Source organism: Miscanthus floridulus, chromosome 18, assembly GCF_019320115.1.
Source record: "Miscanthus floridulus cultivar M001 chromosome 18, ASM1932011v1, whole genome shotgun sequence".
NCBI lineage: Eukaryota > Viridiplantae > Streptophyta > Magnoliopsida > Poales > Poaceae > Miscanthus > Miscanthus floridulus.
The window spans coordinates 118,865,911-118,879,337 of NC_089597.1; the positions used below are offsets into that span (position 1 = coordinate 118,865,911).

The 13,427-nt window shown below is 54.9% G+C and overlaps 2 protein-coding genes across 2 annotated transcripts; both read right to left on the reverse strand.

Annotated features, from left to right (window-relative positions):
• Positions 1 to 6,236: 6,236 nt before the first annotated feature.
• LOC136524478 (uncharacterized) lies at positions 6,237 to 9,494 on the reverse strand. The gene has a single exon (XM_066517838.1). It carries the CDS (start codon positions 9,492 to 9,494, stop codon positions 6,237 to 6,239), a length of 3,258 nt encoding a protein of 1,085 aa, XP_066373935.1.
• A 1,051-nt stretch (positions 9,495 to 10,545) lies between these two features.
• On the reverse strand, positions 10,546 to 12,985 carry LOC136521841 (F-box protein At4g09920-like). The gene is made up of 3 exons (XM_066515604.1): positions 11,923 to 12,985; positions 11,678 to 11,823; positions 10,546 to 11,601 (listed from the first exon to the last, which is right to left on the reverse strand). Exons 1-3 carry the CDS (start codon positions 12,926 to 12,928, stop codon positions 11,254 to 11,256), a joined length of 1,500 nt encoding a protein of 499 aa, XP_066371701.1. The 5' UTR covers positions 12,929 to 12,985; the 3' UTR covers positions 10,546 to 11,253.
• Positions 12,986 to 13,427: the final 442 nt, after the last annotated feature.

The window sequence follows — 13,427 nt, forward strand, 5'->3', positions numbered from 1 at the left end:
TGACTTTGCTGACGCACCAGGTCATCAGCCATGCACAATGTCCAGACAACAAAGAAGGCAGACACTCCCGGTAGTGGCAAGACAAGATAAGCAAGATGATGAAATGGCTTCATGAGTAGAATTCCCTCAGGAACCAGACACCATATAGGCAGCTAAAACATGCAAACACAAAACAGAAGTAAAGGGCATGATTGACACACAGACACTAAGTTAATTAACTTGTGATAACATTCCATGGTACCACTAGCCTTCATCCATAGCAGTGAGAGGCAGTCAGGAAAGATGATAAATTTAAATCAGAAAGCAAAGCCTTGAAAAAATGAAATAAATTATACCACCCTGAATGCGTAAACAAATGCAGCACTATATGAAGCCTCGAAATAGGAAAAATTTCAATCTTTCCTGTTGAAACTGAGATGTTCTCACTCAAAAATAAAGAGAAAAGAAACGATGATCTTTGGTTTTTCTGCCCTCTTTCATAGTTACAAGATGATAATATTAAATTCAACACTAGCAGTGGCAGCATTGCACTTCACCACTTTGTAATCAATAGGGCAACTTTCTCAATATTACCATATCAAAAAATGCCAAAAAGATTACAAGTCATGTAAATAAGAACAAACCTCCCTGCTTTGATGCAATCTGATACCTCAAGGTAACAAATGAACAAGGAAGAAGACCGACAACATATAACATCATCAATAATTCTGATCCACAACTTCATCCATCTTTGTTTGAATTGTTAAATATGATATAAAGCTGCTTCAATTCATAGGGATAATATGTCAAATACAAGATGCAAGTGGTATCATGACACATACAGGATACCATACATTTTAATTTTGCTAGTAGTAATATTGAAGAAAGAAATTAACAAGAAAACATTGGTTTTTCATATATTATCTATAAGAGCAACCACCCAAAAGGATGGTGCCCAGATAGTCTGATATTTCTATACAAAGGGCTCTGACTTGATTGATCACTGACAATTAGAGCTTGGTTAAGACCTCAGAATGATACGGTTCAGTTGCACCATCATCAAACTCCCTAAACACTATCTTGCCACTGGCCAAAGGTTCTATGAGAAGCAAAACGCCTGCTTCTGGTACACCGGGCAAATCCAGTGGAGTGACATTGGGTGAAATTATTAACAATTTCTGCAGGGGCCTAGCTTTCCTCAATAGAAAACTGACTAGCTCTCAGTGCAGCAGCAACTGAACTTCGTGACCTTTACCATCACAAGGTTGTCTAAGTCATCCTCCGGTGGCTCTTCCCTCACCTCATCAATTGAACCTTTCATGGCCAAATATTTAAATGTCAGTGATCAATCAGGAAGGTGGATAAAATAAGATCACACAAAATATAATAAATAAAACTCATACATGAAGAGACTCCACAGCAAAAGTTTTTGACCGTGAGGCTACATAAAATTAATCAGATGAAAATAAATGAACGAGTTCCCCAATAACAATGATTTTTCAGAGGAAGATTACAGATGAATTTAACAGACTAAGTAACACCAAATAGAAAAGATGGTATTGACATCAATGATAGTATGCATAAACTTCTGAACTCTGATTCAAGAAATTCACCACTCGGTAATGTAGAAACAAAAGGACTTACAGATACTAGTTAAATATTATCCTATCAACTTATTTGAAAATAAAAGTTGTTGATTTAACAATAATATCAAAACTGTTGTTCAAGACTGAGCCAGTTTTCATTTTATTTTTCAACAATGTATGAAGTACAGAATTTTAGTCCTGCACTGGTGACTAAATTGTCTGTCCCTGAGTTATCTTAAGCATTGGGGTATCAATCAACCATAAAAAATATCCTAATATAATTGACTAATTGAGCCTGGCTGCATTGTATTATGTTTACCACTACTATATATCCGAAATATTTTTCTTATAATTGTATATGTGCATTGTTCATAATCCTAAATGCACCTTTACTGAATGGAACCAGAGAATTACTGCTCCATATTAAAGATTGCTGTCAGCATCCATTGATTCTGCGATTCATGGATTCAGTATTTGTTCAAACATACCGATAAAGTTTTATTAAGTACGTACAATAGGTCATTGAACTTTGCATGCAGTACCAGCTCGACTTAAGCAGAAAATAAGTGTAACTTGAACTGATGCTCATGTATAGACAAGAAAAGCACGCGCAATTTGACTGCAAAAGCAAGCTCGACTTCTGGTTCTTTTATAGTACCATGCACTTGCTGAAGCATCAGGGCATCAGCCATGCCCCGAAACATAAAGGTGCCGCTCCTGGTAGCGGCGACACAATAAAGAAATCTCTTCGTCGTGAGTAGAAATATTACATCAAGCTGCCATATAGGCGGATAAAACATGCGAACAACAAAAACCAAGAGCATGACACAGCTCTGGATGCAGAAGAGTACCTGTCAAGGGCCTGGAGATCGTGGGTAGGCGGCCCGCGGCTACGTAGATCGTAGCCGTCAGCCGTGTCTTCCGATCTGGAGGTTATACCCCTCACGGTGATCGGGCTTGAGAGTCTTTGGGGAAGAGAGGGAGGTTTAGGATAACTGATCTTTCTTACTTTATCAAATGGCCTTAGATCCATACATATAGCCTCTCGGGCTGTTGAAAAGGAAACTAACTAATCCTTGATTCTAGGGAAAGATAGCAAATCAAATCTTCCTTCTTTCTATCCTAGCCACTGGATGTTCCCTGCGCATCGCGCGTGCTGGCCTGGGCGTCGCGCTCAGCGCGCTCCGCGGCCCGCCTCACGTCGCGGTTGCGCCTGCGACGGTGGTAGCTGTGGCCCCACATGTAGGCGGGATGTAGAGGCGGCCGTCATAGAGTACCATGTCGTCCCTGACCGCCCATGGAGCGGTTCTGGAGCCCGCGCGCACCTCGTCGTGGATCGCGACCAGGGCAGGGTCGACGGCCTGAGCCTGGCGGAGACGGCTGATGTAGTCAAAACGCGGTGCCGAGATGGCGCGGAGACCGCCCATGCTGTCCTCCTCAGCATCGCGACGCGAGAGGGCGTCCGCCACGACGTTGGTTGCCCCGGACTTGTACTCGACGGCGAAGTCGAAGCCGAGCAGCTTGCCAACCCAATGGTGCTGGGGAATGGTGGCAAGGCGTTGATCCAGCAGAAACTTGAGGCTATGGTGGTCCGTCTTGACTAGGAAGTAGCGGCCCCACAGATATGGCCTCCAGTGCCGCACTGCGAGCACGAGGCCAATGAGCTCCCGCTCATACGCCGCTAGGGAGCGGTGTCGCGGCGCCACCGGTCTGCTGAAGAAGGCGATGGGATGGCCCTCCTGCAAAAGGACGGCGCCGAAGCCGTATGTCGACGCGTCGCACTCCACCACGAACAGTTTGGTAAAGTCCGGCAAGGCCAAGACCGGCGCCGAAGTTACGGCGGCCTTGAGTGCGCCGAACGCCTCCTCGGCGGCAGCCCCCCAAGTGAAGCCGTCCTTCTTCAAGAGCGCCGTGAGGGGCACGGCGATGGAGCCGTAGTTGTGGACGAACTTCCGATAGTAGCCCGCCAACCCAAGGAAGCCACGGACCGCCCGCGCGGAACGGGGCCGAGGCCACTCGTGGATGGCTTGGACCTTGCTGGGGTCCATGGCGACGCCGGCTACTGAAATGGTGTGGCCCAGATAGGCAACGACGTCCACACCAAAACAGCACTTGGAGCGCTTGACGAACCGGCGGTGCTGGCGCAGGAGCTCGAAGACGATGCGCAGGTGGCGGAGGTGATCTGCCCAGGAGGTACTATAGATCAAGATGTCATCGAAAAAGACTAGGACGAACCGCCGAAGGTAAGCCCGGAGGACGTCGTTCATCAGTGCCTGGAACGTGGCCGGGGCGTTGCACAGCCCGAACGGCATCACCAGAAATTCGTAGAGGCCGTCGTGGGTGCGGAACGCCGTCTTGTGGATGTCCTCAGCGCGCATCCGCACCTGGTGGTAGCCCGAGCGCAAGTCGAGCTTGGTGAAGAAGCGCGCGCCATGGAGCTCGTCGAGGAGCTCATCCACCACCGGGATAGGGAAGGCGTCCTTGACGGTCAGCGCGTTGAGGGCGCGGTAATCGACGCAAAATCTCCACGAGCCGTCGGCCTTGTGGACGAGGAGGGCCGGGGAGGAGAAAGGCGAATCGCTGCGACGAACGACGCCCTGCTCAATCATGGCGGCGCACTGGCGCTCCAGCTCATCTTTGTGTGCCGCGGGATAGCGGTATGGCCGCACGGCGACGGGGGCCGAGCCGGGTTTGAGGACGATGGCGTGGTCCCGCGTGCGCTGTGGCGGCAGGCCCGAAGGTGTGGGGAAGACGTCCTCATAGGCGGTCAGGAGCTCGTCCAGGAGCGTCCCACTGGCCGCCGCGATGGTGCGCAGGCTGGCGGCGGACGAGGACGGCACGCCTGCCCACGTGATGGTGCGGCCGTCTTGGTGGAAGGACATCGCGCGATCCGCGAAGTTCCACACGATGGGACCGAGTGTGCCCATCCAGCAGGTGCCCAGCACAACCTCGTACCCTGCAAGAGGCATCACAAAGAGATCGGTGTGGAAAGCTGTGCCGTTGATGGAGAAGGGGGCGTTCCTAATGACGCCCGGGTAGGCCACGCGCTCGCCGTTGGCGACCGTGGCGGTCAGGCGTGGCCGGTCCTGGATCGGCAGGCCGGTACGTCGCGCCGCGTCCTCGCCGATGAAACTGTGCGTGGAACCGCTGTCGAGCAAGGCGAGGAGGGAGGCCGCCCCCACCGACACCGTGATCTGGATGGTGTCCGCGACAGGAATGCCAGCGACGGCATGGAGGGAGTAGCAGGGTGCTTCGGCTCCTGGTGCCTCCGAAGCGTCCACGGCGTCATTGACCTCCACCCCGTCGACGAAGAAGAGGCGTTTGCAGAATCGGTTATGTCCCCGGGTGTATGGTTCGTTGCAGTTGAAGCAGAGGCCTTGGCGGCGCCGTTCCGCCATCTCAGCCGGGGAGAGTCGACGTGGAGGTCCTTCGCCGCGACCCTGCTGTCCGGGTACAGGTGGCGCCGGGAGCGCCAGGGGCTGCTGGGGGGGCCGGTAGCGCCGGCCGTGGCGCCGGGGCAGGCAGAACGCCGCGCTGGGGCGCTCGGGAAGGCAGTGGCGGCGGCGGACGGAAGGCCTCCATCATCTCCACCTCACGCGCCAGGCTCATGGCTTCGACGAGGGTGGCCGGGTGGTGCAGCCGGACGGCGTGGCTGAGCGGTGGGAGAAGGCCCCCGGTGTAGAGCTGGACGCGTTGCGACTCCTCGAGCCGGCCCGCGCGCGGAAGGAGAGCCTGAAATTGGTTGGAGTAGTCCGCCACGGTGCCCGTGCGCCGGCATTCGGCGAGCTCGAACATGGGCGCGGAACGGAGGGGAGGCCCGAACCGCAGGTTGAGGAGATCCTTGAAGTGGCTCCAGTTCGGCGTGCCGTCATCCGTCTGCAGCTGGATGAACCAGAGCTGCGCGACGTCGTCCAGATGGTACGACGCCATGAGCACGCGCTCGTCGACCGTGGTGCGATGTTGGCGGAAATAGGCCTCGCACTTATTGATGAAGAGCATCGGATCGGTGGTGCCGTCGAAGCGGGGAAAATCCCACTTCTTGTGTTTCGGGTGAAACTCCTGCTCGCGCGGCCCGAGCTGACGGTGGCCATCGGCGCCCCCTGATCCGGACGACTCGGACTGTGCCTTCACGGAGGCCATGTCGGTCTTCAGCGCGGCAAGGTCGGCGGTCATGGCTTGCATCTGGGCAAGAAGATCAGCAAGCGTGGGTTCTGCCATGGCGACAGAAGTAGCGGTGGATGCGGATGGGGAGTGTGGTGGTGGCGGCTGGGCGTGGCGGGCAGATGGTGCGGCGGCGGTGGAAGGTGTAGCGGAGGAGGATTTAAGCTCCTGAGGTTGTAGCTATGGTGGATTGGGGGCCGGGGCTTGAAGACTCGACGTCGAGGCGGCGGCGCCGTGCTGCCGAGGAGGGGTTAGGGCTGCGGCTGGAGTGGTCAAAGAACAGGGAGGGAGCGCCAGGCGCCCAAGGGTGTCTTTGTGACACAATCCCAGGCTAATTCTTTTCTTCTCAGAGTTGGACTCTTATAGTCCTTACAAACCGAAACAACTTGACTCATTAGGCTAACAAACTCTGCTACTAATCTGAACCCAATCTCTAAAAACTCTCAACTAACTAAATCTGCTAGGACTCTTAGGGACTCGGCTTGGACCTGAACCGGACCCGTCTTAGGTCTAGCCACTTCGCCTAGCATAGGTCTTGCCGACCATAACATCTCTCCCGTCCTTCGGAAACAGCTCGTCCTCGAGCTGGAACGTCGGGTAAGCAGCCCGGAACTCCTCCACCGGCTCCCAGGTGGCGTCGGCGGCCGGCAAGTTGGCCCATTGAACGAGGACATGCCACGCCCCGCGACTAAGGCGGGAACGCAGCACCCTCTCTGGTTGAAGAAGTGGCCGACCGTGGCGTAGAGGCGGTAAAGCTGGCACCGAGGACGGCGGCGTGCCGCGAAAGGGCTTCAGGACACCGACGTGAAAAACGTCGTGAATTCGGGCACCCTCCGGCAGCCGGAGACGATAGGCCACCTCGCCAAGGCGTTCAAGCACCATGAACGGCCCAGCATACTTGGGCCCCAGCTTGCCCTTGCTGCCCGGAGCGACAGACTGGTTGTGGCGAAGCAGACGGAGCAACACCCAATCGCCAACCGCGAGCTCGAGAGGTCGGTGCCTGGCATCGTAGAAGCGTCGCGCATGTTCCTGAGCCTGCAGAAGACGCGCCCGAACCTCGGCGAGAAATTCATCCCTGTTGGCGAGCAGGGCATCCACAGCATCCGTGCGAGCGCCCCCCGGAGCATAGGGCAGGAGCTCCGGCGGTGCGCGGCCGTAGACAACAGTGAAGGGCGACGTCCGTAGGGCAGAGTGGTAGGCGGTGTTGTAGCAGAACTCTGCCCACGGAAGCCAGTCGAGCCAATCCCGGGGACGATCGCCAGTGATGCAACGAAGGTACATGGCAATCGTCTTGTTAACTGCCTCGGACTGTCCATCCGTTTGCGGGTGGAAGGCGGTGCTCATGCGGAGTTGGACGCCCGCCTGACGGAACAGATCGCGCCACACGTGGCCCGTGAAGACCGGATCACGGTCACTGACAATGGAGTCCGGGAAACCATGGAGGCGGACGATGTCGCGGAAAAACGCGCGGGCGACGGAGGAAGCCGTGTACGGGTGGCCCAACGGAATGAAGTGGGCGTACTTGGAGAAGCGATCGACGACGGTGAGGATGACGCTCTTGCCGTGGACTTTGGGAAGCGCCTCGACGAAGTCCATGGCAATGTCGGCCCAAACACGCGATGGCACCGGCAGGGGCTGTAGCAAGCCGGCCGGGTGCATCGCCTCTGTCTTGTTGCGTTGACACGTCGCACACGCCCGCACGTAGTCATGGACGACGCGGCGATCATGCTCGACGAAGAATTCGGTCCGGAGCCGCTGCAACGTCTTTTGGATGCCTTCATGCGCGTTGGTGTGGGCTAGCTGCAGAACGTCGTTCATCAGTGCCTGGAACGTGGCCGGGGCGTTGCACAGCCCGAACGGCATCACCAGAAATTCGTAGAGGCCGTCGTGGGTGCGGAACGCCGTCTTGTGGATGTCCTCAGCGCGCATCCGCACCTGGTGGTAGCCCGAGCGCAAGTCGAGCTTGGTGAAGAAGCGCGCGCCATGGAGCTCGTCGAGGAGCTCATCCACCACCGGGATAGGGAAGGCGTCCTTGACGGTCAGCGCGTTGAGGGCGCGGTAATCGACGCAAAATCTCCACAAGCCGTCGGCCTTGTGGACGAGGAGGGCCGGGGAGGAGAAAGGCGAATCGCTGCGACGAACGACGCCCTGCTCAATCATGGCGGCGCACTGGCGCTCCAGCTCATCTTTGTGTGCCGCGGGATAGCGGTATGGCCGCACGGCGACGGGGGCCGAGCCGGGTTTGAGGACGATGGCGTGGTCCCGCGTGCGCTGTGGCGGCAGGCCCGAAGGTGTGGCGAAGACGTCCTCATAGGCGGTCAGGAGCTCGTCCAGGAGCGTCCCACTGGCCGCCGCGATGGTGCGCAGGCTGGCGGCGGACGAGGACGGCACGCCTGCCCACGTGATGGTGCGGCCGTCTTGGTGGAAGGACATCGCGCGATCCGCGAAGTTCCACACGATGGGACCGAGTGTGCCCATCCAGCAGGTGCCCAGCACAACCTCGTACCCTGCAAGAGGCATCACAAAGAGATCGGTGTGGAAAGCTGTGCCGTTGATGGAGAAGGGGGCGTTCCTAATGACGCCCGGGCAGGCCACGCGCTCGCCGTTGGCGACCGTGGCGGTCAGGCGTGGCCGGTCCTGGATCGGCAGGCCGGTACGTCGCGCCGCGTCCTCGCCGATGAAACTGTGCGTGGAACCGCTGTCGAGCAAGGCGAGGAGGGAGGCCGCCCCCACCGACACCGTGATCTGGATGGTGTCCGCGACAGGAATGCCAGCGACGGCATGGAGGGAGTAGCAGGGTGCTTCGGCTCCTGGTGCCTCCGAAGCGTCCACGGCGTCATTGACCTCCACCCCGTCGACGAAGAAGAGGCGTTTGCAGAATCGGTTATGTCCCCGGGTGTATGGTTCGTTGCAGTTGAAGCAGAGGCCTTGGCGGCGCCGTTCCGCCATCTCAGCCGGGGAGAGTCGACGTGGAGGTCCTTCGCCGCGACCCTGCTGTCCGGGTACAGGTGGCGCCGGGAGCGCCAGGGGCTGCTGGGGGGCCGGTAGCGCCGGCCGTGGCGCCGGGGCGGGCAGAACGCCGCGCTGGGGCGCTCGGGAAGGCAGTGGCGGCGGCGGACGGAAGGCCTCCATCATCTCCACCTCACGCGCCAGGCTCATGGCTTCGACGAGGGTGGCCGGGTGGTGCAGCCGGACGGCGTGGCTGAGCGGTGGGAGAAGGCCCCCGGTGTAGAGCTGGACGCGTTGCGACTCCTCGAGCCGGCCCGCGCGCGGAAGGAGAGCCTGAAATTGGTTGGAGTAGTCCGCCACGGTGCCCGTGCGCCGGCATTCGGCGAGCTCGAACATGGGCGCGGAACGGAGGGGAGGCCCGAACCGCAGGTTGAGGAGATCCTTGAAGTGGCTCCAGTTCGGCGTGCCGTCATCCGTCTGCAGCTGGATGAACCAGAGCTGCGCGACGTCGTCCAGATGGTACGACGCCATGAGCACGCGCTCGTCGACCGTGGTGCGATGTTGGCGGAAATAGGCCTCGCACTTATTGATGAAGAGCATCGGATCGGTGGTGCCGTCGAAGCGGGGAAAATCCCACTTCTTGTGTTTCGGGTGAAACTCCTGCTCGCGCGGCCCGAGCTGACGGTGGCCATCGGCGCCCCCTGATCCGGACGACTCGGACTGTGCCTTCACGGAGGCCATGTCGGTCTTCAGCGCGGCAAGGTCGGCGGTCATGGCTTGCATCTGGGCAAGAAGATCAGCAAGCGTGGGTTCTGCCATGGCGACAGAAGTAGCGGTGGATGCGGATGGGGAGTGTGGTGGTGGCGGCTGGGCGTGGCGGGCAGATGGTGCGGCGGCGGTGGAAGGTGTAGCGGAGGAGGATCGTCTGGTAGCCGATACCAGGTTGTCAAGGGCCTGGAGATCGTGGGTAGGCGGCCCGCGGCTACGTAGATCGTAGCCGTCAGCCGTGTCTTCCGATCTGGAGGTTATACCCCTCACGGTGATCGGGCTTGAGAGTCTTTGGGGAAGAGAGGGAGGTTTAGGATAACTGATCTTTCTTACTTTATCAAATGGCCTTAGATCCATACATATAGCCTCTCGGGCTGTTGAAAAGGAAACTAACTAATTCTTGATTCTAGGGAAAGATAGCAAATCAAATCTTCCTTCTTTCTATCCTAGCCACTGGATGTTCCCTGCGCATCGCGCGTGCTGGCCTGGGCGTCGCGCTCAGCGCGCTCCGCGGCCCGCCTCACGTCGCGGTTGCGCCTGCGACGGTGGTAGCTGTGGCCCCACATGACAGTACCCCTATGCTATCATTCCATTATGGATAGCAACTAGCAAAGATGATGAATTTGAATCAGCAAGCTAAGTACCAAACTCATAGGAACAGAAGGGTGGAACTTAATGACACATGCTGTGCCACCTCAATGCACACAAAAAATGCAGTACTAAATCAAGAGGCGATATAGGAAAGTTTATTTTTTCCGACTGAAACTCTGAGCTCTATGCACTAAAAAAAAGAAACAATGATATCAGATTCCCTCCCCACTTTCATACTCAAGAGGCACAAAGCTCGATTATAATTATAAAGTATGCTAGGTGCGATAGCTGTAATGTTCATAAGTGTTTTGATAATTATTGAAAGCCTTGACAAGAAAAAAAAAAGAACGCAGAAAAGTAAACATTGCAGAGTACCTATAAATATAAGAAAGAAATATGGCTAACCTGCCCCCCCCCCACCCCCAACACACCCACCCACCCACCTGTGACCCCCACCGCACCACACACACCACAAAAAATGTTACTTAAAGTAGACAACAAGCTCCAAAGAGTATTTTTTGTATCACAATTCATCTATTATCTATTTAATGACATAAGGTTATCCAATCTCCCATGTGCTACATCATATTTGAGGTAGAAATCCCTTTTTCCCTTCGGTCCATATCAAAGGGAGATCGAGAACCATTACTCAATTAGCAACCATATTTTGCAACCAATTTTGCTTCTCTAGTTCGCACCCCCACCCTATGGCAATCACAACAGACACTCTGTTTATTAGTCAGGCTACTTCCTGAAAGTTACCATATCAAAAAAGATATGTTGACAACAAGACTACAGGCCATGAAAGTAAAGCACAGACCTCTTCACTTTGATTCAATCCGATACCTCAAGGTAAAATATCAACAAGGAAGACAACCGATAAGATATAACATTATCATTATTTCTGGTCCACATTTGAATTGTGGAAGATATGCAAACTGCTCTAATTCATTATCATAAAATAAGGATAATATGTCAAATACATCATGCAAATGGTGCCAGGACAGCAAAGCAAGAACACACTGGAATACCATGCATTTAAGTAATATTCAAAAAAGAAATTAAGGAGACATCATTGGTTTCTTCATGACCTTCAAAAAAAAGCATTGGTTTCTTCATATCTTATCATTTTATCAATAAGAACTACAGCCAAAAGGATAATGCCCTGATAGGCTGATATTACTATCCATAGGGCTCTGCCTCAACTGGTGACTGATAACTATAGTACCTTTCTGAAGGCCTCATGATATGGTTGAGTTGCTGCATAGTCAGACTTGGTCAACATTATCTTGCCATTGACCAAAGCTTCTTTGAGAAGCAAAAGGTCTGCTTCTGGTGCACTGGGCAAATCCACTGGAGTGACACTGCGAGAAACTATTAACAGTTCCTGCAGAGAGCTAGCTTTCCTCAATAGAAAACTCACTAGCTGCACCTCGGTGGGGCACCAGTTGAAGTTCGTGACCTTTACCATGACAAGGTTGTCTAAGCCATCTTCTGGTGGCTCTTCCCACAGCTGATCAATACAACCTTCCATGGGATTACATCTATATGCCGAGAGGCCCGAGAGCTACAAAGAAGAACCATAGTAAAAAGACAGGATGACAATGAAGAAAAGAAATTACAAAGGCATTGATTATGTTAACCTGCACAAAGAGCCTCTCCAGATTAGGACATTGGAAGGTCTTGAGGAATAGATACAGGTTGGCTAGGTTGACAGCTTTCATTTCAAACATGATTAGGTGTAGCTCTTTCAAACTGTGTAGGTTGAAATTGGCAAGACAGATGCACCCTAAAATAAAAGGCATGGTTAGCTTAAAAAACCATGATTTTTTCTTTCATATTTATGGAAATCAAGCAACTAAAAGTTACTCCTCAGTTACAAGAAGACCAGAAATAATAAACAAGATTGAATATGGAGAAAGTACCGTGAGGGCTCTGCAACAGATGGTGAGAACGTTGAGGCTGGATAAATCCGTCGGGAGAGATTTCCTCAAGTTATCCATATTCCATTCTTTCATCGGTTCTGAGTCAAATAACTGAATATAAATATCAGAAAGCGTGGCATCGCGTGGAATGGATAAAGGCAAGTTGGAGAAGCGGCCCTTGTAGTGGAAGGAGCGCAGGCTAGGAACACGCACGAAGTCCAGACTGGTGATCCTATCACAGCCAGCGATTGCAAGACTCCTCAGGTTCGGCGGTAGCCTGTCGAACTCCCAACCGTAACCGTTACAGTGGCAGCTGCGCACATCGAGAGTGAGGAGGTTGGGGCACAGCGCCATCATTTTTTTGAAAGCCTCCCGGGCACAGGAGACTGATACGAGTCGGATGACCGCGAGAGCGAGGAATGGCCGGGCGCCCTTGTAGTACATGCTGGAGACGCTGATGCAGCTGAGCGAGAGGCACGCGAGGGCCGGGCACGACAGCGGCAAGTGGAATTTGAGAGTGTCCGCGAGCGTGGTCCTGCGCGTCTCCACGTGGAGGTCCTCGACGCCGCCCTCGGCGGTGTAGTCGAGAAAGCGCCGGAGCTCCGAACCCTTGAAACTGGAGATTTCGACGATGAGGGAGAAACGCTCGAGGCGGCGGCGCGGGCGCGGCTCGCGCGCCAGCGTGTCCAGCTCCCTCTGCTTGGCGTCGCGAGAGCGGATGTGCACCTCGAGGGAGGCGCGGTGCGCCCACCGGCCCCTCCACAGGTCGCGCCACCCGCGAGCGAGCACCCCCGTGCGGATGGCGCCCTTGAGGGGGAGGTGCGTCAGGACGCGCAGCCGCAGCTCGTACGGCAGGGCCGAGATGCGGTCTACCAGGATCGCATCCGATCCGACCGCCTCGCATCGGCCATCGAGTTCATCCACCCTTTGCCTCTTCGCTCCGCCGCCGCTGCCGGAGTCGATGGCCATTTCTTGTTCGTCTCCAATTTTGGGGGAAAACCCTTCTCTCTCTGGCCACTACGAAAGATGGTCGTGGTTTATAGGCTAATAAAAAGTTCGAACACATGTAAACTTTTTTTTGTTTTCCGTGTCATTCTGTCTACATGTGGACTCGACGGATGACAATGTCTGAAATACCCTTCTCTCGTACCCTGCCCTCTCCCTTCTTTCTCTCTCTGCCCGATATGGCCAGCTGTAAGTAACCCGGCCACCTTCTTCCTCTCCTCAGCCTGTCAGCCGAGCCCGATGCTGCCCACGCGTAGCTCGTCGCCGGCCGCGTGTGGCTCCTTTCTCCAGCTCTGCCCCTGCGTGCCAAGGGCCAACGCGCCAGCGAGCTCACTAGCCTGATCCGTTCCCTTCGCCGCGATGTTCCTACCCAGCTGCTGCGGGCGCCGGCCGCGGACACTGCCGCACGGCAGCTCGCTCGCTCGCTCGCTAGCTGGTTACGACATAGCTACCACCACGCCAC

Bases quoted from the DNA above. Each gene is read 5' to 3' on its own strand.
- LOC136524478 (XM_066517838.1), bottom strand. From the start codon at position 9,494: ATGGCAGAACCCACGCTTGCTGATCTTCTTGCCCAGATGCAAGCCATG.
- LOC136521841 (XM_066515604.1), bottom strand. From the start codon at position 12,928: ATGGCCATCGACTCCGGCAGCGGCGGCGGAGCGAAGAGGCAAAGGGTG. The intron at 11,824-11,922 runs GTCTTCTTGTAA...CTTTTATTTTAG, and splicing joins AATCTTGTTTATTATTTCTG to GGTGCATCTGTCTTGCCAAT. The intron at 11,602-11,677 runs GTTAACATAATC...TCTTCTTTGTAG, and splicing joins TGGAGAGGCTCTTTGTGCAG to CTCTCGGGCCTCTCGGCATA.